This window comes from Clavelina lepadiformis, chromosome 1, assembly GCF_947623445.1.
Source record: "Clavelina lepadiformis chromosome 1, kaClaLepa1.1, whole genome shotgun sequence".
Lineage (NCBI taxonomy): Eukaryota > Metazoa > Chordata > Ascidiacea > Aplousobranchia > Clavelinidae > Clavelina > Clavelina lepadiformis.
Window position 1 is genome coordinate 12,613,298 of NC_135240.1, and position 25,112 is coordinate 12,638,409.

A 25,112-nucleotide genomic window follows, 5' to 3' on the forward strand; every position below is an offset into this window, starting at 1 on the left:
ATAAAAAAATCGTATCTTTGAACACTTGTGCTCACTTACCGTGACAGAAAACACATCGTGACGTTATCTGGTAAAATTTGAAACAAATGAGTTTACCGATTAACAATATACTAGTCAAAGTAAGCAATTTCAGGAAAAAAGTTTGTGATATACCATATTTCGATGTTCGCGGCAAAAGGCGATCTCTTTGCGTATTAAATACTTGTCTACTAAACGTGTTTTCAGATGCTATTAATTCTCGACAGATGGCCAACTTTTCAGCACCGGGTTTTAAATTATAACTTGCAACTGAGACTCCCCTTGGTTTAAAAATTGTTTTCTTAAAATCCAGATCGGAAATATTTTCAGAATCCACAATTCCTCCTCCCTCTATGCAAATGTCTGTTAGATTGTTGCGGATTTCCTTCAATTTGCTGATTGCTGACTCCATTTTCTTCAGCCCAAACATTTCAATTTTTTTCCACAACGTGGCGTTGAAGTAATCGAAGAGCGCCGCATCAGCTTTATTCCATCTACGCGCTTTTTCTCGGATTCTCGCTCTTCTCGTTTTTGCCTCACTGTCGTTGTCATGACTACGTGCATTCAAACTTAAACAGGCGACATCTTCCAAATCCCAGCACATTAAGTCAGCAAATAAAACTATCGATTCGTCAAAGTAGTCGGCGACCATAACTAAGTCGAATATTTTAGATAATTCAGTCAGGGCTTCTTGAATATGTTGTTCGTGATTTTTCATATTATTGTATCCTAAGTCAAAAAACGTCGGATTTTTGCCAAAATGCGCATAAGTTGACGGTCCAGCAGCATGCATGTGATCCGCAGCTTGATCAAGCCAGTCTTCAATCGACGTTTTATTGTGATGAGGAACTCGCTGAAAAGAAGGGACGATTGGCCAAAAGTAATCGAACGTAGACTCAAATAATTGTCCTGGCTCGCGTACAATCGTCACAAACGGTGAGTCTTTAGGCATTATGCTTTTGGTTGCCGCGTATCTCATTCTCATATGATGGCAGATAATATTATATGGATTTGGCCCTGAGTAAAAGTAAAAATTATGAGTCAAACATATTTATCGTAATCGGTACCTTATTGTCCGATATGCTTGTCCATTTTAAGATTTTAAAATGTTTACATAACAAGAGGTAGGCTATAGTTTCTGACGACAGATTTTGCAAAGTATCACTTAACACAGCACACATCAAAAACGGAGCTGAAGTATAAAGTTGGTTGCAGACGTACCATGTTTGGCAACACTTGTGTTTGAGAAAAAACCAGGATAGTTGAAATCGTGGGTATTTACCGGAAACGCAATTTTCAAGTTATTATGAAGTCCATACCTCAAAAGAACATTCTACTTGATAAACAAATAAATTCTATAAATATCCCTTTATTTAATTAGTCGAATTTGAAAAGTTAATTGAAAGGTAACTGACCTGTACGGCAGTACTGGCAGTTTTATGAGTTTTAATAAAACTAATGTTTGTTTTTCTTTGGCAGCGATTGGTCCTTGTTGCATTATTTTTGAGTTGTTTCTTTAGACTGGTAAATCTGTATGCAGCACACATTTCAAGTTTTAATTATTAATCTTATAATGGTTTTGTATAATGGTTTTGTGAAATATAAGCTAAATTTTGCAGTCTTAAAAATCTTTTGGCAGTATATTTAAGCTGGATATAAGCTTTGGTTTTTGGCAACCACAACAATAAGTTGATTACAAATATCATGATACAGAAGCAACTTACTATCACGTTTTGCCAACTTATCCCTATAGAGACTTTCTTATCAACAAAGGAACAAATACAGAAACTTGCCCATTGATAAAGATCTTTGATTTCCAAACGACCATGACTAAAGCACAACCGATGCATAACATCCAGATATGTCTTTTTCTGGTGGCTTGCATAGTTTTCTTGCATTTATACTGGCAACAAAAGTTTCATAAATAAACTAATATAAATTAGCCAAGGTTTGAGTATGAAAACAACTGCCAAATAAAACCGCTGATATTACTGTAAAAAGAAAACATTTTAAGTGAGTATCGGACTTTGCACTTGATTGAATAATGAATATACAAGCTCTGCTTATTCAGCATCATGTAGCAAACTGTAAGTTAGTTTATAAAAATGAAAGTAAAAGCACTAAGAAATATAATTGCAATGTTGAAAAAGAAAGGAAAGAACATCAACCAGACGCAATACAAAATTCAGTTATACTTTTTGCGCTTTATAACGTTGCATACCTAGCTAAAAGAATAAACTATGAACTAAAGTGAATTGAAATCGAAAAGTTATAATTGTCGGTTCTGGAAACACTAATGTAACCATGGCTAAAGTCATATACGGTGCAAATCATTGTCCATATAAATACCCGATCCAAATCGTCATTTTAAAAACATTTAGGTCGTAACGTCTTATAATAAAAGTCTTAAATACGATTAGCCCTCAACCAACTGATTTGATCGTACCTTTAAAAGTATACGCTGAGGTTCATTGTTTTATGAAGCTCAACACGTATTTCCTGACGTGGCTAATATCCAGCACTGACAAATGTAGGTTACGGTTTTGGCTGTATCTTGTCAGTCATAGAAAAGTGTTTTTTCTTCTTGGAGCTTAGGCTGTAGCTCGTCAGCAAATATATAAATGCACACCAATATGCACTCAAGTGGTACGCAATGCTGCGAAACCCACACTTCCATTAGCTCTGTAAACTACAACTGTCCCTGGAAATATACAACTTTTTGGTACCGGATTAATTCATAACTGGTTTTGGTAGTATGTATCAACGTCACCCGTTGAATTCTGAATGATCTTCATAAGCTCACAACCACATAGCGCTTTAAGACAGCTGCACTGAAGACGATTTATCACTTGAGTTAATAGTTAACTATGTATTTGCGCTGTTCTCAAAAAGGTATTAATACTTTACTGGACAAGCCAGACGTATTTTCAATTACAGACAACTTTCTTGTGAAAACAAACAAACAATCGATAAAATTTACGAATCTGAGATTTTGTCGACCACAAGCTTAATGTTTGTCAAAATAAAAAAAAACAGACGCAATGAAATATCATTAAAATATCTGACATTTCTTCAAATGTTTTTATTATAAAATAATGTTTTTACTCCGAATATAAATAAACAATAATACATCGAAATATATACATGACTTTCTACAGGAATTGAAATTTTGGGAAACAATACTTTTTATCGATATTTTTTCGAAATCTCATGCAGTGTAATGTAATGAAACATCAAAAAATTATAGCCCGTCCCTTCGTAACCTACCTTTCATGCTGACAGTTCTTATAGTTGTTAAATAACTTCACCAGTTCCACTAACTTCTTCGCAAATTTATTTTTTGGCAATGTAAAATTCTCTATTTAATTGAAGGTATCCTAAAATGTATGACCCACTATACGGTACCTACTGAGTCAAGCAAACATTAATACATTTGATCTTTTGTCCATTTCAATGCGATTGTTCACCTCTGTTTGAATTTTTACAACCAACCATTCATGCTACAGCCCTGTATAGTTTCGCTCACCTCATTCTGATAGAAGACCAACAAAATATGCCTGATAACTCATTTTTCTATAGATATCTATCATCCGCGTAATTTGGCCCAGATAATGATTAATTATTTTTAGGTAAAGGTAGTATCTATAGGTGTTATCAAGATAATATTTTTAACAAAGGTAAAACAATTTATTTAATTTTCAACTTTTCCTTGAATGTACCCATTTACCTGTTTACCTGTATTACGCCTAGGATGGTAACCACTCGACCAAGAGCAGTGTAAAATTATACAGCAGTACATATATAGTAAGTTATATTGTACAGGCATTTTGTCAAATTCTCTCATCCTCGTATTTCCACAGACAAGTGCATTGCGTCAGTGCTCCAGCGCTTGCACAGCTTATTATTGTTGGTTATCGTATATAAGTGGTGGGAAAATGTGGGTAATAAAAAGAGCTGAGAAATTTCGAAGATTACATCATCTTCGGTATATTATTGATTAAATTACTAAGCCGTACTTTGAAGCTCTCTTAAAGTTAGAACACTATATAATAATCAAATTGCAAAACTGCGAAAACTCTGTATTTGCTTGGTTTAATCGGTAAGCAGCTCACAGACTGAAACAAAATGTCCCAAGTGCGAGTGACTCGTAAAAACCGATTACAAACGAAAAAATGCTTTGGATAGAAGAAAACAGTGATATAAAGAAAGCTACCATTGGTGTTTTGCTCGTGTAAAAAAACTTAATTACTCTCCGGTAAACATATAGAGGGGTTCTCAAATTAAATAGTTACGCCTATTTAAACGACCCTAGTTTGACGCGTTAATAATCAAATCAATAATTACAGACCCTTCCATTAATTCTGCTGCTGTCAGTATACTGCCGCAGATACAACGTGTTTAATGGTCCACAACACTAACTCCCGACTGTTGTTAGGCCTGTAAATCCGTATATATCCTACCAACTACGGGTAAGCTATTCGGAACTGGCGCGATTGAAACCATAGCAGGTTTCTATAGAGAAAGGTTAAGAAAATAGCATAAAGCAACCATGCAGAAATAATTTACTGAAACTTGACTTGAATGCTATATATAATCAAGCCGTTGTGTATTTTGAATTATAGGCAAACATAGCGGTTGAGACCAACTGAAAGGCATATTTTTCCAGATAGCAGTCCTATTGGTCAGGGCCGCGCAGAGAGCATTGTGGGCTCGGGTCAGAAAATAAATTTTGGCCTCTTTAAAAATTAGGTATAAACTATAAAGTCGTAAATCTTAAATACATGATTCATTAACGGCCGGTTGCTACCACTGTAAACTTAATCACTATAGGCTGCAAATTTTAATTATAACCCGCATATTCCGGTACAAAGTAAAACCAGACAAAAAGTCGAAAGGTCATACATATCTTCATTGCAGACTAAACTTATTTGGCTATATGTTTCATAAATTTCAATATACTGTAAATGTTTCAAAAAGTTTGTTTTAAGAACGTTTTTATTACATTTGACAATCACGTGGTGTAAATAAAAATTCTATTGTTTTTCTATTATATTAGTTTTTAGTTTAATTTGTAGCCTATTGACTTCACATATCATACACGACAAATAACCAAACGTCCCCCACTCATATGTTAAAGCTTGTGTTCTTTATACACTGCGACGAGAGTTTATGTAGGCTAAACTAGAACACGACTTGAGGAACCCCATCTCGCCCACATGGGCTCAAACAAATGCTTATAGCTATAATGCTGTTGGAAGAGATAGAACCAATAAAGACACAAAAACTTATATTTCTTGTACAATACATCTAAACTTTTGTGTTATTGCTACATGCTTCCTTCATGGAGACTTGACAATGGATGTGATTTGCAAATAAATAGTCCGCATTAAAAGTTGTAGGCCCGGGTCAATCAAATACAAAATGGGACTGAAATGAAAAAGTACTATTAAATATGTTTTCAAATTGGCACTATATTGAAGTATTAGGTTTGGGCAAGAGACGATTACTCTGTATATCAAATACTTGTCTACTAAACGTGTTTTCAGGTGCTATTAATACTCGGCAAATGGCCAACTTTTCAGCACCAGGTTTTAAATTATAACTTGCAACTGAGACTCCCCTTGGTTTAAAAATTGTTTTCTTCAAATCCAGATCGGAAATATTTTCAGAATCCACAATTCCTCCTCCCTCTATGCAAATTGTTGCGGATTTCGTTCAATTTGCTGATTACTGGCCCCATTTTCTTGCACCCAAACATTTCAATTTTTTTCCACAACGTGGCGTTGAAGTAATCGAAGAGCGTTGCATCGGATTTATTCCATCTACGTGCTTTTACTCGGATTCTCGCTCTTCTCGTTTATGCCTCACTGTCGTTGTCATGGCTGCACGCATTCAATCTTAAGTAGGCGACATCTTCCAAATCGTAACACATTAAGTCAGCAAATAAAACTATCGATTCGTCAAAGTAGTCGGCGACCATAACCAAATCGAATATTCTAGATAATTCAGCCAAAGGGCCTTCAATATATTGTTCGTGATCTATGATATTATTACTGGTGTGAACCAGTAACCAAGCTTTTCATTTGGGTATTATATTGCTATAAACTAAGTTGATGTTGTCTGAACCATGTTAACCAAATTTTAAAATAAGATAAGAAACAGGATATCGTTTTGCACTCCTAAGGTTAACTTCATATTTTTCGCACTGTACTGTGGTCACAGTACAACCGAAGAAGCAAGCTTATGCTTGTGAAAGCTCGTGTCGAAAAAATGTAAAGTTAACCTTAAGAGTTTTTTTTGTTTCTATAGTTGTACTCATAAGTCATAACCACTCAGGTACTTCCCCGTAGGAATGGCGCGAGTCGGAGCTAGAACAATTGGGCTACACACGTCACTGTGTAGTACACAGAGGTCGGGAACCTATGGCTCTTTTGATGACGGCATCTGGCTCGCAGATAAATCTAAGCTGGCATTTCTTAGCACAATTGTTACGAATAAAACTTTTCTGTTATTTGTAGTTTTGTAATTTCTGTACCATGCAGCACCAGAAATCGCATTAACAATAATTAGCATGTTATTAAAGAGTAAATTCAGACATTTACCGTTGTCTAAAATAGTTGGTTTTGCTAAAAAAATGCACACGTTAGTTCCATTAAGTGTTGAAAAATATTATATGGCTCTAACGGAAATAAAAATTAACAATATGTGGCTTTCATGGCTCCTTCGCCAAAAAGGTTCCCGACCCCTGGGCTACAACATAGGCTAGTGCAGGGATGTCCAACCTTTTATTAATTATAGTGGGCCGCATTGTCACTTGAAATAATTCAATGGGCCGCAGAACCTAGCCTATTAAATTTCAAGAAAAATGGGTACATAAAGAAACAATTACTACTTTTAATTAATACTACTTTTGGAGTGAAAATGATTAGCGGGCCGCACGTTGGATATCCCTGGGCTAGTGGTACCCAGTGTAAAATGTAAGTTTTTTGTGCACCTGACAGCGTAATTTTCAAAGATTGATGTGTAGCGGTAAGCAACAAAAAGTGTGCACCAGATGTCGTTGTTTGGTAATTACCTGCAATGATATTTGAACTAAAGTATCTCTTTTGATTAACGGTATAGACTAATTTGTGCACCAGAAAGCTACGTTGTCGGTTGTGCACCAGATAGCCACGTTGTTGTTCGTTGCACAACGCTTTCTTTCCACACGGGCACTAGACTTACAGTACCCGGTCAAGGGCAAAGACTTAACTGGTCTTGTACACAACCACAGAATGCATTTATATGCTAATAATACACCAGCTACTCAAATTGCTAAGCTACTGGGTGTTGTATAATGTGTGTGTAGATTTTATGGAAGTTGATCACCTGAGGTAATCTTATAGTTAATACCTAGTTGATCAAAACGATACCATCTACATTCTACAATGATAAATCCAGCTATAAAAGCTGGGCCAACTTAAAATAATTTTCTGAATACGGAGTAGCCAACTACGTGACACATTCTTTTATCAGGTTAGTCATGATTCAATGTGGAGTTGATTTGATTGATGAGCTTATTTCTATGTGCGATGAAGGACATAATGTAATATCATTGATAGAGGAAAATGGATCTGAAAATCTGTTAGGGTCTCAAGAAAAAAGGAATAGGTAGGATTCGAAATAACAATGATTAGAGATTATCTACTCACTAGTTTACCGTAATAATGTCAGGTAAGCCACCAAATTTTTGCGTCTGTGATTATTTCGAAATTCACAAAAAGTTTCTGTGTTTAAAGCTAGTTTTTCTCAATTTTGTGTCGACCAAACTTATAAAGTTTAGCCTACATACAAACCTAGACCAAATGTATCTTTTCGAATCTACATTTTGTGACCGTTAGTTTGTTTTTAATAAAAAAACCTTGCGTACAACCTCATTTCTTTTTCACTTTTTATACATCCCTTATTACCTAACATATTGTGCGATTTCTACTTTCTGTAAAATAGTCGCTTCTAAATTTTAAACTTTAACTCTTACAAATTTTAACAACTCTTACTTTTCATTTGCTTTGGTCGATTTTTCAGGATATTCAACTACAGTAGACTGTATGCGTGTGTGCATGGTTCCAAGTTGATATTACCCACAGACGATTAAACCCCGGGGGGCTAAGCCGAGGTAGACACAACCAGTGCCTGTGGATTAAATTGTCTTAGGTTTAGTTGTCTCGGGTTGCATTGTCCGTGGAGTGAATTAACCGACAACTTTGCAAGACAGAAACAAGAGTTAACCATATAATGTTCTGGTTAGCTTCACTAATGAAAAGAAACTTTGCGTTGAAACTTATTTTGCCAATAAACCATGATAGACGTTGCAAGCAAAGCTCTAACTAAAAGAATTTTTGACTGGAGTCAAATTTTGAAGGAGTTCAGGATTGTGCAAATTTTTAATATCTAAGAATTTTTTTGCGGGACTTAGTCTGATTGTGGGCACATGGACGTAGACACTCAGTTTTTTCATGTCTGCCTGTGCAGGGTTTTGTTTGCATTTCGTAAGGATACAAAGTAAGATCCAATTTTAAACTATACTTTAAAAACACCATTGTACTGCATCATTTTTACTTTCTGTGTGTCCTAGCACACACTTCCTGATCAGAGAAACTGTATGTACCGGTAACTATATTTTAGTATTGATATTTTTTAAAAGCTTAAGTTTACGAATCCATTCAAAATGCTGATTTAGAATGGAACTCGACAAAACTGAAAATTTTCTTGCCCTATTGTGCCAGATTTGTAGGCGAAGTAGCTTTTAAAGGAAAACGTTTTTTCTTGTTTGGTGCAAAACTTTTTGGCATACCCTATTGCAAGTTATCATTCATACTCGTATAGCGAAAGTCTACTTGTATATCAGTAACAAGATATAAGAATTCATTTTTTTTTAATTAGAAAATATTAAGATTTAATGAAATCATTTATTTAATAACTAACAATCATATTCAATCATGTCTATTCACAAAAGTGTAATATTATTTAATCAAGAATGGAATGCAATTGTCACTGTATTATTTTTGTATTGCTCTTGTAACTTGACGTATGTTTATATTTTGTTTCCCTTTTAAAATGACTAAAATTTACAGCATACTCAAAAATTTAATTAGTACATAAGCTGTATTTTTATTTTACTATCTAAATTTAGAATACAGTATCTTTTGTATTTAGTGCTACTCATCTTTTGAAGAGCATATTTCAACTACTTGCTGAATTGCGGTCGCTGGTAAATAACTCATTAAATGAAGTACAAACACCAGACTACAATGTCCAAACCGATGCGAACAAATTTACAAGCATTAAGGGATCTGCAGAGGAGTAAGTAGATACATTTAGCTTATGAATACAGTCGACTCCGCTTAATTCAGACACTTTGGTTCCGCTCACTTTTGGCCGAATTAAGCGGAGAAATGGCTTTGTCCGAATTAAGCGGAAAATCAATTGTTCGTTTCATGGTCATGCGTAAAGGCAGACAACGCATTTAAAATACTGTACTGTTGCGTAATAAATGAATTGCAGCTGCACTATACCGCAGTAATTGGCACTGATCGCATAAAATGTCTTCGTTTACTTTGGTGAGCAATTTCATTTTTTGTGCTAAACTTTTCTGTACCATTCTGTTCTACAAGATGGACGCAATTGTACCGAAGTAAAAGCGACTATGAATCTGGCACAGCCTTATATAAGTCCATTGTCGATTGTTACTGCATCGATCGTCATTGTTTCACCATAATCACTCATATTGCAATTGCATCTTGTGTTAAAACGAACGAAGTACTGTTTATTGTGTCATAACCTAACGATAGGAATTGCGAACCTGTGTCCGATTTAAGCGGAGAATTGTCCGAATTAACGGGAGTTTTTTACATTCAATTTTTAATTTTGTTCCGTTCCCGAGCATTTTTGCCAAATAAAGCGGTTGTCCGGGTTATCCGGTGTCCGAATTAAGCGGATTCGACTGTATATTATTAGGCACGTAATGTAGTCCTTCATAAAATTTCTGCAACATTCCCATTAAAATCTTTATCAGTGATTCTGCTGAAACGAAAGAAGGGGAAATGAAAACATCAGAAACAAACTGTCCTATCATGAATCAACAGGCCCATTTAAACGTTACTACGGTTACAGACAATTTTGCAAATGAAACAGGATACAAATTTAAATCATTGGTTGTTGACAAAACCAAGCCTAATGTTGTTGCCATACATGATAGCTTTCGCCACAACTCTTCTCACTCTAGTGCCAAAGGTAATCAAGCTACTGAAAATTTGCCATCCAATTTTGATGAACATTTGGATTATTTATTGGAAGAAGAAGAGATGCTGAAAAAGGTAACTCAGCTTGAAATAAACAGATGAGTGTGCTGCATCAGACTGGTTATAATATATAATATAATGTATAATAGTTAGTGGAAGCTCGTTTAATTGAATTTAAATTTTTTCAAATTTTAGAAAATTCAAAGCAAGTTTACTGGTTCGAACAAAATGCCTTTTAAAATGTATGTAAACAACTAACAATAACTTGCAACTTTTTTAAAGTTTAAATTTCAATTCACTCCAGTGATGGCTTATTAGTATTATGCTTAAGATAAGAAAGTCAAGAATGTTTGATTTCTAACTAAAAGTTACATTTCTACCATCATAACGTATTTTAGGGCCAACGAAGCATTTTTTAGTAAAAATGCTTTAAATTTGCTTGAAGAAGCACACGCTACCCATTAGGGATGGATTAATAAAAATTTTTAAGGAAGGTGTTCAGATCATTTTAGGTATTGAAAAGGGTGGTTGTCCATACAACAGGAATTCTGCTTAGTTTATTTAGTCACACATTTAATTGCTTTCATACCCCCATCAATAGTGATTGGCAAGCTAAAACTATTTGTGCTTTCTTCAAAAGGTTAGACCTTTCTAAGCCTAGCTCAGTGCTCTTCAACCTTTTTGATGATCGTTCGCACTTTTTAGTGTCATGAAAATCTCATCCGCATGTGATACTGTCAAGCAAGCTTTAAAAAGTTTGGTAGGATGGCAATTTTGTCATTCTTTCACATTTTCTAGATACTACTCATGGAAACTAAACATTTTATAAAACAATCCATACCAGAATCCGTATATATATATATCACCATTTGTAACCCCAATTTGACCCATACGGAAAGAAATTTCAACTGGCTTAACATAATCTTGAAACATTACATGAGAGTTTTACTTTGCTTTAAAATGCATGCTACGTCAGGGTTAAATTACCAAACGCAAAATACGAACAAGATTCGATTTCCAGTAGTGCTACCATTGTAATTTCCTTCAACAAAGAGTGAACGATGCTTATCTTTGTTGAGTGGTTTTGATGAACAGTTCCAAGTTTGGGTAATACAAAAAAAATTTAAAAATAATAATAATTTATGTATGTATCTATTGGAACTTGCACAAAGACAAGATTGGTAGCCAAGACTCGGCCGATGACGAATCATTGCCGAGTTTAAGTTGTGGAAAGACAACTTCATCCGCACTAGATTTTTCATGTATGTAGTAGTGCGTACAGTCTCATTGTCACAGGTTGAAAAGCAATGGCCTAGTTCACTCCACTCCTTGCGTTTACTGCTAAATTTCCCAAAGTATAAAACTACTTGCGAATTATCAGTCAGTGCGTCTTTATTGTTTAATATCCTTTTTCAGTTTTCACGTTGTTTCTCACCATTATTTCTCACCCACCCTATTCTCTCTCAACTTCTCAAGGATTAACGTAAAGTGATTTTGTGATCAATCTTCTGAAGTTCGAGTTAAATAGTATATACTGTACATATCATAAGCTGTGTTATTTCTGGTAAATTGCAGATTTATTAAATGTAATATCTCTTAACTTATTTTACTGCTTCGATAAATGAGGTATAGCTTTTATCATTGTGCTTGTGCTTTAAAAGGAGATTGGGTTAGATGACAATACACACATAATCACAAACACAAGTGAAGAAAGTAGCATTAGGACCAACACAACTTCATCCATCTTTAGTGATGTTACGAAAAGTGATTTCAAGACACAGCTTGTGCCAGCTCCAAACTGGTCTGAAGATGCTGAAGACGAACTGGATATTGGCGAAATTGATGTATGTCTATTTTTCTTTCTTGTTGTGTGTTATTGATTGTAATAGGCCCATAGCAGTGCTGCAGTTAAAAATTTCAGATGTAAAATTTCATTTGTAAAAAATGTTAACTATGTAAATTGTAAAGAGTTTATTAACTGATTCGTGTGATTAACTTTCCTTTAAACTCTGTAATTAAATCACAAGTTTTGCTTTTTGGTAAACCTCGCTTATATGTTTGTTTCTGGCTGGTATTGGTCGCTATGGTACATGACTTTGTATTTATGGTGTCGATACATATAGTTATCTGTAATTTAAAGCTTGATGTTTTAAAATTTGGTGGGTTGTGCATTCAATATAATGCTTGAATAAGACTGTTTGGAAATGTTATTGTGAATTTGTGATCATGGGATAACTTGGCTTCTAGATTGTAAAAGATATGTGTCTTAGGCATTGGCAAGATAAAACAAGGTTTTACAAAAAAATAAAAGCAAATAAGTGACTTAGCATCAATGTATAGTGTTTGTTATCGACTTGATCTGTTTACGAGCTGAAACTCATAAAAAAACAGTTGCAAACTTGCATGAATAAACATAAAGTAACATGCTGATACTGTATTTCTATGTAAGTGCATGTGTACAATGCTTTTTCGTCACCTGTTTGTAATGTCATAGCATCGATAGCAAGCAGACTTTTTCATCATGCCCATAAATGAGCTATCATGGAAAACCCAACTTTCAGTATTTAATTTTTCTGTAATTATATACTTTACTAATTTGAAAAAATAGATGTTTTGTTTTAAATAAAAAAATAACTTTCAAGTAAACACACATTTCCCATTTTTTCATGCCAATTTCTATCCAAGTTTTCCACAATCTTATTTTTTGAGCCATACCTCAAGTAAAAAGTATTTTTTGCTGGGCTTTTGCTTTTATGTCTTTTTATGGCATCTTCATGTTTTGTTATGCATGTTATAGTTTTCTAATGGCTTGTGGGCACTATAAAAGCTGCAATGTTCTTTACAACAGTATATACATTTGATATTAGCTCTGCTACATTTGATATGTGCGTGCTTAACCACATTTTGATACAGGAAATCGAAGAAATCTTTGCTGGTAAAAGTAATAGATGCAACGATAACAAAGTGGAACATTCCACTGTACTGGTAAGGCTATATTTGTTTGGTTTCTTGAGTAATCTATTTTTCAAATATTGTTAAGCATTTAATTGAGACTGTTTTATCAAGCATACTTTGATGCTTCTACCAATTGCAAATTCCAAACTCAAACTTAATTCATACCTGATTGTCAGTTTAGCTCTAAAAAGTTTGACTTCCAAAATAAGCGTTTTGCTTAAAAACAACATAAAGTGAATAAATTTGTTTTTGAAAATTTTCTCCAAAAAAAAAAAATTATTTAAAGTTTGAGTTGTTAAAGTTAAAGGACATTCGAGTTTGAGGTATCATCGTATGTTAACGAAAATGATGATGGCAATCTAGCCAATTTATTTTACAATTTGGTTTTGCTAACGAAACTTTGGAAAGCTTGATTCGACAGCAATAGTTTATTACTCTATACTTCAGCTCACTAAGTATTACTTAATGGGCAGTGCTTAGCGGTAATTTTATATCCTTTCTAGTGTATTTATTCATTTTACCTAGTAGGATAAGCTTTTCATAGTTTGTTCTGGTAATTTTAGTCTCCTCATCACACTACTGGTGACATTGATGATGATGTTTGCCTTATTCCTGATAATGATTTCGATGACCTTCCTGATGGTGTAGATAACGAGAATGATGTAGATGATGGTTTCAATGATCCTAATTATGTGGCACCTGATAAACAGTATATTGACGTCCTTAAAGAATATTTTGGACATGCCAAGTTTAGACCGTAAGTCACTGTTATAAACCAATTTGCCGCAGAGTTTGCTGTGATCAACAGTTCAGTTTGAATTGGGGATATTTTTTTATATTATAGAATGCAGTGGAAGATCATTAACACCGCTCTTAATGATGGCAGAGATCAATGTGTGGTTATGGCCACAGGTATTCTAACAAAGCTTTGTTTACCATATATGTTAGTGGTGGAGTTGAAAGTTGTTCCATCGCATCCGTTTGAGTGACAAGAATGCCTTCTTTCTTCCATTCTTTATTAACCACTTTTTCCCATTAAATAAGTTTAAAGTGTTTTGGAATATTGAAACGAACATGCAAATGCAAATACAGTAGAATTCGATTAATTTGACCACTCGCTTTGTATAACCATTTTGATGCGTTCCCAAATGTTTCCATATAAAATTCTCCATTTACTATGACCGGTCTTTGGATATAATGACCAGTTTCTCCATCTTAAACTTTTTCTCAATTTTTCGGTGTCCATCATTATTCAACGTGACAGTTAAAAATTTTAAAACTTATTATCGACAACCTTACATTAACGTACAAAGGAGATTATCATTGGGCAACAATATTTTTGTTGTATAACTTTCCTAACGCAATAAGAGTGTGCTGAATTCATATTTGACATTATTTTTTTCTAAAAACTATCATTTTTTTTTTATAATTTCAAAATTTTATTTTTAACAAATTTTATATTTTTAATGCTAACTCCCACGATTTGTCCAAATTATTTTAGGGTGTACCTTTGGTAAGTTACTGACAAAAACAGTCTTTTAACAATATGTCTGCATGCTAACAAAGAAAAGATTTTACAAAAAAAAGCATAAACAGTGTAAAAAACTGACAAATTTGGTAGCGTTTTTTTTAATTTCCTAATCTGAAAACCTTAAGTCATGAATCGAGTCGCTTAGTTCCAATTGGCTAAACTTTCGGTAGGCTTATTGGTGTCATATGAAATGTCTCCAAAGCATTTTTTCACCGTTCAACACAAAATGAAGCAGTGTGCTGTACACTTTATCAAGTGTACTTGATAAATTTACAATACGCAATTAAATTTCGCAAAACATTGATCAGAAAATAAGTCAGTTTAATACTGACTATAATAAATTTACATTTCAACTTGCCTTTAACATAAAACAAGACAAAAAGATTATTTTTTTCTGGGAAATTCTAGTGACTGCCATTGAAAAGAAACACAAATTTTGCAAAACTGAAACTAAATATAAAGCAATTACGTATGATATAAACCTGCTTTGCCGATAAATAACAATGATATTACAGTATTATAATAAAGCAACGCGTGTAGTAGCAGGAAAAGTTGTGTAATTACTTGCGGTAACGTGGCACGTAAACTATGTGATTAAATTTCGAATTTATGGCAACTCTGCTCATTGTTGTCAGCTTATAAAACAAAGCGTTTATATCAAACCGCCATAACATGGTTCTGACGTGCTGTGCTTAGTGTTGCGTATTATGTTGTTTATTTTTCGCCATTAACTTTATAAATCAAGATTTGTGCCTAAAATTGGTATCAAAGTAGCCATTTTTTTATTTACTACATGAAATTATTGTCTTGCAGCAATCCAAAATCCTAAATTGTTTTGTAATCCAACCATTTGTATTCATTTTATGCGTTCACAGTGTTGTTTATGCAAAAAGAAGCAACCAGTCAATAACTCTTAAAAAGGACTGTGCTCACGATTCTGTTCCCATGTTGAAAAAACACATCACTCTCGAGATCGCTCCTAACAAAAAAGAGCTCACTCGTGCCCACTTCAGCTTGCAAAGTAGGGTTGAGTGAAAAAATTTTTTGAAATTAAAATCAAGGGAGGAGATTATAGACCGGTAACAAATGACACAAAAATTGCACTACTTGAATTTTGTTGCAGGTTTAAACATTGAGAAAACTACCCTTAATAATTTAATTAACAGGCACCCCCCAAAATATTTACATTAGCTATAACTTTTGATCTAGCAACAGTAGAGAACTAATTCATGGCTCAAATAATTCAAATGGTCCATATTGCTATACAGTATCTCTTTTAGGCATATCATTATCATGAAAATATTATTATTAAAAAGCATTTAGAGTTAAATGCATGGTATAATGTCCAGGTTATGGAAAGAGTTTATGTTACCAGTACCCATCAGTGTACTTGGATAGCACTGCAATATGCATTTCTCCTCTCATATCTTTGATGGAAGATCAAGTTCTTAAACTGCACACAAGCAATATACCAGCTTGCTTTCTTGGTTCGGGTCAAAAAGAAAAGCAAGAAACATATTCCAGAATGCTGAAGTAATTTTAGGAACCTTTAGCATGTTTTATATGTGTGTTACTTTCAGAATAAACCAGTGGGGCTTAGCAAGTTGATTAATACAAGATTGTGGTGTAATTTAAATCATTCTTGTATATTCTGCCCACAGGGGTGAATACAGAGTGGTGTATATCACTCCAGAATATGCAGAAGCATGTGTGGACACTCTGGAAAGGCTAAACCATCGTGTTGGGATCTCACTTATAGCAATCGATGAAGCCCATTGTGTCTCTCAGTGGGGACATGATTTTCGAGCGGCATATCGTAACCTTGGCCGTTTAAAAAACGTTCTTCCACAGGTCAGTTTTCCCATAACCTATGCGCAGTTTCAAAAGATTTTCTTCATTTTTCTTTTTCCTCGTTTAAATAGAAAAGTACTGATGTTATGTTTTGTACTATGTGAATGTTACCCTAAAATTTGATCGGAATTAATTTTGCAAAACTTACATTTCTTAAATATTGTATCCAGGTTCCAATCATTGCTCTTACTGCGACGGCTACCCCTGAAGTTCGAAAAGATATATGCAGTTCCTTGCACTTAAAAAATCCAGTTATAACATGCACAAGTTTTGACAGGTAATAAATTTATGTGCTTTTGTGTGAATTCGGGAAATGCTTTGAAACTTAAAAGCTTATGTGTACTTTAAATTTTTTATTTATTTACTTTGTTCGGTTTCTTCAACATGTCATTGTTACTTGGTTAAAAGGCGCCCTAGAATTAAAGGCGTAATGTTGCTAAAAATTACCATTCTACAAATTTTGCAGTGTACTCCTTGGAAGTGTGTAAATGTAGCCTTATCAACAATGCAGACTCAAAGCAGTGAACATAACTACTGATTAACAGGACAAGCAGCACAGTAATTTTAGTGTAAATGGTTTTGGTCAAATAAATTAATTATAACAAAAAGTTAGAAGATCAGAAGCTGCACAAAATGCTTTTGGAAAAAATAGATGCTGTGCCTTCTATTTGAGAAAATTTGATAGTAACATAGTGTGTAATGTTTTTTTTGCATTGTATTTGCTAAAGCTAATATTGAAAATATCTAGCAAAACACCAATATACAGCATATGCAGGACAAGTGACAAGTTAATAGACATTATACTGCTATAATTACGTTCAAAGCAGGAAAGTATCGTGGTCCTTTTTCAATACCCATACCAGTTCCGAATCCCTGTCCCAAATTACTTTTTTCAACAAATTTTAGTTAGTTTTGGTACTTAGTACTTTGAAGTCATAACAAGGTTATGAAATAGTACAGAATATCAGTATCTTTAGTACATTTTTTGCAAGGTACTGGTACTATTACCGACAGTACTCTTTTGAAACATTGCCGAATACCGGTACCGTCGCTACATTTTTGCGAAGTACTGGTACCGACAGTACTTCAAACACAACCTTAAAGTTTATTCCACATTCTGAACTTTGTGCATAATAAAGCATTGTAATGCTCCATTGCTAGGCATTATAATAAAAAACTACATGGAATTTATAGACCAGAATGTTTGAAAATTACTGAAACAATATATTGTTATTGTTTATATAGAGTTAACTTGTACGTGGATGTTTACAAGAAGTCTGGTGATCCATCTAATGACCTCAAAAGTCTAATGAAGTCAACCACTACTCGAGGAATGCCAAAGTACAGCTTTGAAGGACCCACCATTATATATTGTCCGACAAAGAAAGTAAATATGAAGAGTTTTCTTTGTCTTTTATTCATTTTTGGGATGTAGTGATTGTGGTAATTTGTTTGTTCAAACTTAACATAAGCACGAAACATTTTATTTAATCTGGAGGCTTGAAGAAAATATAGATAACTGTGGGGCATTGGGGCTATCCACATCACCATAGTCATTGTCTGACTAAAGTACATATTGCAACAATTTGATTCTGTGTTTAAATGTAATCATGATTCATTTATTTATCAGGAAACAGCAAATATTGGTCAAGTTGTTCGACGACTTGGTGTTCGATCACTGATTTATCATGCTGGTCTCTCAATGGACAGAAGAAGTGAAGCTCATCACAAATTCGTAAGAGATGAAGTGGAGGTAATTCAGTGGAAGAGTAAATTATATTTTGGTATAATCATACTAATCAGTAAACTTCTACTTTATCAACTGTGAATCGTTGTAAGACCTTTGGGCTAGACATTGCCTTTACAGTTTAAATCGATAATAATCACTGCTTAAGACAATCAATTGAGTCAGTTGAAATCTTTTAATTACTGTTGTAGTGTATTGTGGCTACTGTTGCTTTTGGCATGGGAATTGACAAGCCTGATGTTCGTTGCATTATACATTATGGTGCTCCCAAAGATATTGAAAGTTATTATCAGGTTGGTTCAAGGTTAATATTACAGCCTAAGAGTTTAAAATGTTTAAATCAAAGTTGCAAATTTGTCAAAAATGTACATTCAGATAATTTTTTTAACCTTTGTATTACCATTCAGCATCACACATACCATTTTTGCAGGAGATAGGACGTGCAGGAAGAGATGGGCTGCCATCCACTTGTCATGTCTTTTTCACTTCTGCTGACTTCAACACTAACAGGTTTTGTAATTTTGTTTGTTAATTTGTGTAATGCTGTTTAGTAATGTTCGATGATTAAGGCCTGACATTGCAGGTTTTCATGTTTTAGGTTTTTTCTGCGTGATATTACTTCTCCAAAGTTTCGTGATCACAAAGCTGGAATGATCCTAAAGATGGAGCAATACCTTACCACTACCAGCTGTCGTCGGAAAATGATTTTATCCCATTTTGACAAACGCGCAGAGAGCAGCATTGGGGGAACAGAAAAGTGTTGCGATAATTGTCGTGCCAGGTAAAGTTTTTCAGAATGCGTATTTTGTGCGTAAAATATTTTACTGTGTTTCTATTGGAAGTTATTAACATGTGCCAATTGGCGTAGGTCTTTTACATTATTTTCTTTTTATTAATTTGTTGAGCGCAGATATCGTATTTATTTTAGGTCAAAAGAAATGTCCGCATTGGGAATATCTATTGACAATCCTTCCTCTTTGATGAGCAACGAGCATGACTTTGCACCGGAAGCAAAATTGATGTTTGATGCAATCAAGATTACAGGAGAAAGATTTGGCCTTGGAATGCCTGTTGCATTTCTTACCGGCTCGGTAAAGTTGTGCAGAACAATTACCATTATTACAGGGTTTGCTTGTTGGTTATGCAAAATTTTTAAACCAGATTGGTCACAATTTAGTCTAATTGTCATGGATTCTGATTTTTATTTGAGTGTCATTTGATTTTTAGAAAGGTAAGAAGATGTTTGATCGTTTTGTATCACATTCAAGTTTTGGAAAGGGTTCTAATCACACTCAAAAGTGGTGGAAAGCATTGGGAAAAGCACTTCTTCTTGAAAAATATTTGAAGGAAAAACAAATGCAAAAAGGCTCCTTTGGAGCATCAGTTGGTAGTATATCATTTTCCAACAATACACAATTTGCTAATTTGACAGAAGACTTATTACTATTGATGTTTTCGGAAATTGGATATGAAATACAGCGTATGTTCCATTGCATTAGAAATTGCTCCAAGAGGTGCTGAGTGGATTTCGAAGCTGAAATTTTGTCCAAGCCAACGATTGATGCTGGTACCTTCAATTGACCTTACAAATCGTGAAATGCGAACTTCATCAGCCAATAATCAAGTTAAAGATAACAGCAATAGTAACAAAACGTATGTTGAGAATAAGATTTCCTGTAAATTATGGTGCCACAAACCTCTTTGCTCTTTTGCTTCAAGCAGTATCGTAACTTAGATTTTTTGTAAAACTCAGCTTAGGTTAACTTGAATATCGTTGCAAAAATTAAATAAGTTTCAATTTTATCTGGAATTTGTTGAACTCTTTTAGGTTTATTTTTCATTGTTTCCTCCAGGATTCTTCCACTCGTACCTGCTGCTGGATCTCTTCCAAAGGACCAAGTAAAGAAACTGTCTTTCGGACCATATCTACCTGCCAAGGCTTCGGACCCCTTAATTGCATCTACACAAAAGTCAGATCAGACCGATGAGCACAGTGGTCCACTTTACAGACTTCTGTTGACATTAAGGAATGAAATTGCACAGGTAAAATCAGTCATTCCAAATTCCTTTCTCTTAAACTATCCATAGGTTTGAATTTGCTTACCTATATTTCCAAGTTTCATTTTATCACCAGGACATGGATATTCCACCTCACTTAGTGGCAAATAACAAGGACCTTCTAGAACTTTCCAAAGCTAGGCCCAGCTCAACAGATAATTTGCTTAGAGTGGATGGCATGTCGGTAGTTAAAGTTAAACGCATCGGAACACAAGTCCTTACAGGTATGCATGTGGGTTGCAGTCGTTGAATTTCAGCTCAATGCAATATTGCTAAATGTGACAGTTACGTCAATTTTAGTGATCGAATCCTACTGTGATGAGCATGCTGCATCGCGTGATAATTTCTCTGGACACCAGTTTCTACATCCATTGACACAAGCAGATCGTCAGCACAATGAGACAGGAATCCCCACTGAGCCCATTTCTGACACCATCCGAACAACTTACAATCTTTTTCATGAACGTGGTTTAACTTTAGTGAGTGTTAACTTGGCTTTTAGATCATTTAATGAAATCATTTTGTTCTGGTAAGATTTATTCTTTTTAGCGTTTAAGAAAACTTGATGTAAACTGCTTACTTTCTGTCCAAAAAGCATTGCATTTTCCCTTAAACTCTTACATTCAACTACCTGGATCCATTTTTTGTACTACCTCCATGTATTCTAAGTTAAGGTCCTAAAAAGTGGAACAGAAAGCAAAATCTTTGTACATGAAAACAGGGAGAACAAAAAAAAATTACCGACTTTTATCAAATTGTTTTTCCCTAACTTTGCAGGAAGAAATTTCTAAAGAGCGTAGCTTACAACTTGGAACAGTTGGTGGGCATTTAGCTGATGCACTGATGGCGTGTTACCCTGTTAGCTTTCATCAAGTTGGTATCACACCTGACATGCTAAAACAGGTTGAAGACACCATAAGAAAACCTCCTATTAATTCAGGTTAAAAACATATATATTTGTTGTAGATACTGGTAAGATTTACAATGACTTGGCTTGTTTTGCTGTAGCCTATGCAGTTATTGTCAATAGTGCTATTTGTAAAATTATTATAAAGTTGTTGATGTGGATGTAATGCTGTTGCCAACTTAAGAGAATTTAGGGAATAATCACTATCAACATTTTCGCTTGTTCTCATTTGTATATATAATTATATATGATTTAATAATATCCGTTGTTAGGAAAGGCAGGAATGGGTTTATAATTGTATTATACTTTGATTGGGTCTTGCTTCAGACATTAGCAAGCTTATCCCCATCAAAGACAGGCTCGGAACCACAGTGGATTGGAGCCAGTTGAAGATAATTCGAGCTTATCTAACTAAAATGTATGGTCTGGTACCTGCCACTACCACTGCAACATCATCAGAAAATTCGAAGTGAGTATTTTTACCACCAATTACAATTGTACTTTTTACCAAAACATGAAGCAATAATAGAAGAGTTAATTTAGAAATAATTACAGACCAATAATTTTGTCAATGAATTTTTTTTAGTCTACAGCATTAATTAGGTGTATGGGTTTTTGATATTTTTTTTTTTCTTTTTGTAAAAAAATTTTTAAAAAATACAATTACTCAAAAGTCGCCCTTTGGGGATCCCTGAAATTTTGCATGTGAACTAGGCTTGCCTGAGACTATTTCATACTGGAATATGGCAAAAATCACATATCTCTATATCTCGTTACATAGGCCCAAATTCAAAAGCGGGTTTTTGGGTCTAAAACACACATTTCCTACTTTTTCATACCAATTTCTATCCAAGTTTTCCGCTCATCCTAAAACTTTGAAACGCGCCAACTACTACGAGAATTCCCAGGCTAAAGAACAACACCAACCATGCTGCCCTCTGCTTGGTCTAAACAGGTTTTTAAAGGCCTACGAAAGAGTTTAACGCAATCAGAGAAATCTTACTTTTTGACCCATACACCTTAAAAATTGATCTTTGTTGCTCTAGGCAGGTTTGCTACTGTTTCAAATGTAGTCGTGCTCTACTCTCTATGTTAAGGTGCAGTAACAAAGTATTAGTTTATTACCATAAAACCATCTCTGTGTTTTCGCTTCATCGTAATTCAATTCAATCGTGAAAGGTTGTAACAATTTTTTGCTGCCATGTCAAAATGTCAGTATGTGCCTGTGTTTGTTTTCGTGACTTGTAGTTGAAGGTATTGAGCCGAACATTATCAGTCACTCAAGTATAAAGCCCAAAGCGCTAAACTTTACCACCTGGGTTGCTCTTTTGACAATTTTTGACGGCTGTGCCTGTGTAGTGTATACACTATGACCCTTCAATGTCGGAAATTTTTTTTCTGTATTGTTATTATTTTTTTTTTTTTCCTAGACCAACTTCATCTCTTTCCACGTCTGCTTCCAAAAATACCAGGAAGTTCCATCCTCCAGTTAATACGAGCAGTAATTCGACACCAAGCAGGTAGGAGCCTGGGTGTTTTTGCCATCTTTTAAATTTGAATACTTATAGCACGGAGGTGTGCGGCTTACATAGGGCTGCCACTTAAAAAGGACAGGCATTTTTGACTGAGAGAGACAAAATTTTAGCACCTTCACTATCGCCTTTCAATAGAACTCGTAAAAACACCATTTCTTGCGACAGATAGAATTTCATTGTTAAACAATATCATACCGGCGTTTAATCGATGCCGTCATTTAACGTAAAATTAACGTATGCTTTAGTTTATACAATCAGCATTGATCTCAAACTTAGAGACTTTCGAATCTTGCTTTTCTTTGAAAAGAGAAAACTACACGTATTGAAAGAATTAGACCATAATCATTTTTACGTCTTCTTACGGTTCATCACATTTTCTTGTTTGCAACTACTTAACGGCTACAACCTAGAGATAATTCAAAATTTTATATACGCCGTTTTCTATTTTTACACTATAACCTACCGTAGTTATTGTACGGATACAGCATTTTTGAGGTGTAAAAAAACAAAACATTTTGCGCCCTGCCTGCATGGAGCGGAGTAGACCAACGCTCGAATTTTAGTTCGAATTAAGACGGAGTTTTTGGAAACGTTTGGCCCACCTTTTACTCAGCCTTAAATAAGTCACTGAAAATGGGACGGCATTTTTTGCATCCGCACAGTGGGGCAAGAAACCTACGGCTACACCATTGCGTGTCAGCGATTATCTTGTTTGTCAACCACATCAAATTTCATTTAAATGTAGTTTGATTAATTCATGTGTTCTTTATTAAATAACGCGTTCGTAAAGACTATTAAGAAATGCATGAAAGTTTGCAGAATAGCTTTTTCTATGGTTACCATATTTTTTTTATTGTGTGGCTTTGTATGTAGACAACCGGGTCTGTTGCTTGCCGCCGACAACGCAGAGCGAAAAGCACGCCAAAACTCGAGGCCTTTTCTCAGGTTACAGGAATCACTTGCAACTACTGCGAGGTGCAGAGTCTCTTCCCCGCAAACGACAATTCGTGATGAAAAGCCTCAGGACAATAGTACCTCCGGTTATTTCAGCGCAAAGGATTCGTTACAGGTATTAAATGCAGCTTCTTTAAAATTAAATTGACTTTCGTTGTGTTTTTTTTTTACTACAAAATATTCGTTTAATTGTAAATTAAACTTACTTTGTGAAATCAAGTGTATCTTTTTTACAGAATGCTGGTAAACGTAAACTACCAGCTTCATGGTCAAGTAATGGCAATCGAGGCAAGAAGTTTAACTTCAAGCGGAGAACAACGAACAAATTTTTATAGTGTACCACTGCTTTCACTGCCATCTTTATGCCTTGCTCTTTATTGCTTTGTGTTACGTGCTGCCCTGCTTCATTTTCCCAGTTTTTCAATTTTCTATGAAACATTAAAAGATTTCTAATGGTATTATTATTATTATTATTATTGTTATAATTCAGAAGTTATAATTCAAACTTATTCAGAAGGAAGAGAACGAAAGACTAAATGATATAAGTTAGGGGATGGTGCCAAATTTTTGCAAAAATTACTCCAGAATACTCTTTAAACAGCATAGTAGTTACAACATACAAAATTAGGGTCGTTTCTATCCGCCAATTCCGTGCAATTTCACTTACGATCAATTTATTTTCTGCTACAAAAATCTTAAGCTACATGGTCAGTTTTAATACCTGGACTCCCTGTTCCTATACAGATTTTGTGACTGCGAATGCGAAAGTTATCTTTAACTTTCCGAGTAATACAAAACCGCTTTAATTTTTTACGTCAGTGACATGTTTCTTCAAAAATCAATAGATTATACCAATTTTTAGAGGTCACGTTTTTCAACATTTTAAGATTAAGACTATAGCTGTCATCATAGGCTACTGTGGGTGCATATTGCATAGCAACAAAATTACTAAAAATTTTAACCGGGCCGCGGGGCGGTCGTAGCTGGGTTTGACTGAAAATGGTCAGAACTACACTCACGAGTAGGGCAAGTTTTTTAACAGCTTCCGACCCCTTCCTAAATACTCCGATTTTATGTAGTACGATGTTTTAGGCTGTTTTCAGGAATTTTATATTGTAACTTTTTTCTTTTTTACATGCAACTTTTTACTGCTACTTTTATCAAGTATTGCGTAAAATTGTATTTGGATCACCGATTCGAACTGAATAATGACCTAAAAGCAATTGTAGAAATGACTCGGCATTGACAAACATCAGTCCAGAACTATATGGCAAAT

General features: G+C 34.6%; 2 protein-coding genes across 8 annotated transcripts; one reads left to right on the plus strand and one right to left on the minus strand.

Annotated features, from left to right (window-relative positions):
* Positions 1-18: 18 nt before the first annotated feature.
* LOC143449271 (galactosylceramide sulfotransferase-like) lies at positions 19-1,565 on the minus strand. The gene is made up of 3 exons (XM_076949393.1): positions 1,434-1,565; positions 1,240-1,351; positions 19-1,035 (listed from the first exon to the last, which is right to left on the minus strand). Exons 1-3 carry the CDS (start codon positions 1,563-1,565, stop codon positions 32-34), a joined length of 1,248 nt encoding a protein of 415 aa, XP_076805508.1. The 3' UTR covers positions 19-31.
* Positions 1,566-6,437: 4,872 nt separating this feature from the next.
* On the plus strand, positions 6,438-24,294 carry LOC143460868 (bifunctional 3'-5' exonuclease/ATP-dependent helicase WRN-like). 7 transcript variants are annotated; one of them, XM_076958539.1, is made up of 27 exons: positions 6,438-6,995; positions 7,534-7,668; positions 9,214-9,360; positions 10,073-10,373; positions 11,960-12,142; positions 13,212-13,283; positions 13,817-14,010; positions 14,098-14,165; positions 16,134-16,317; positions 16,446-16,635; positions 16,806-16,912; positions 17,881-18,022; positions 18,266-18,388; positions 18,574-18,675; positions 18,813-18,892; positions 18,981-19,163; positions 19,311-19,473; positions 19,610-19,769; positions 19,882-20,035; positions 20,236-20,425; positions 20,517-20,664; positions 20,741-20,919; positions 21,218-21,380; positions 21,675-21,816; positions 22,778-22,867; positions 23,756-23,951; positions 24,073-24,294. In XM_076958539.1, the coding sequence occupies exons 1-27, from the start codon at positions 6,940-6,942 to the stop codon at positions 24,169-24,171; spliced, it is 3,951 nt and encodes a 1,316-aa protein (XP_076814654.1). In that variant the 5' UTR covers positions 6,438-6,939; the 3' UTR covers positions 24,172-24,294. The 7 variants fall into 7 exon arrangements, with proteins under 7 accessions (XP_076814654.1, XP_076814662.1, XP_076814696.1 ...); XM_076958531.1 differs by lacking the exon at positions 6,438-6,995 and adding an exon at positions 7,053-7,391; XM_076958564.1 differs by lacking the exon at positions 6,438-6,995 and adding an exon at positions 7,054-7,391 and having other exon boundaries at positions 10,171-10,373.
* Positions 24,295-25,112: the final 818 nt, after the last annotated feature.

Coding starts and splice junctions, on each gene's coding strand:
- LOC143449271 (XM_076949393.1), bottom strand. CDS start 1,565: ATGTGTGCTGCATACAGATTTACCAGTCTAAAGAAACAACTCAAAAAT. Junction 1,352..1,433: donor CTGCCAGTACTGCCGTACAG/GTCAGTTACCTT, acceptor TTTATCAAGTAG/AATGTTCTTTTGAGGTATGG. Junction 1,036..1,239: donor CACAAGTGTTGCCAAACATG/GTACGTCTGCAA, acceptor ACTTTTACTCAG/GGCCAAATCCATATAATATT.
- LOC143460868 (XM_076958531.1), top strand. CDS start 7,303: ATGCTAATAATACACCAGCTACTCAAATTGCTAAGCTACTGGGTGTTG. Junction 10,374..11,959: donor AAGAAGAGATGCTGAAAAAG/GTAACTCAGCTT, acceptor GTGCTTTAAAAG/GAGATTGGGTTAGATGACAA. Junction 16,318..16,445: donor ACATATTCCAGAATGCTGAA/GTAATTTTAGGA, acceptor TTCTGCCCACAG/GGGTGAATACAGAGTGGTGT.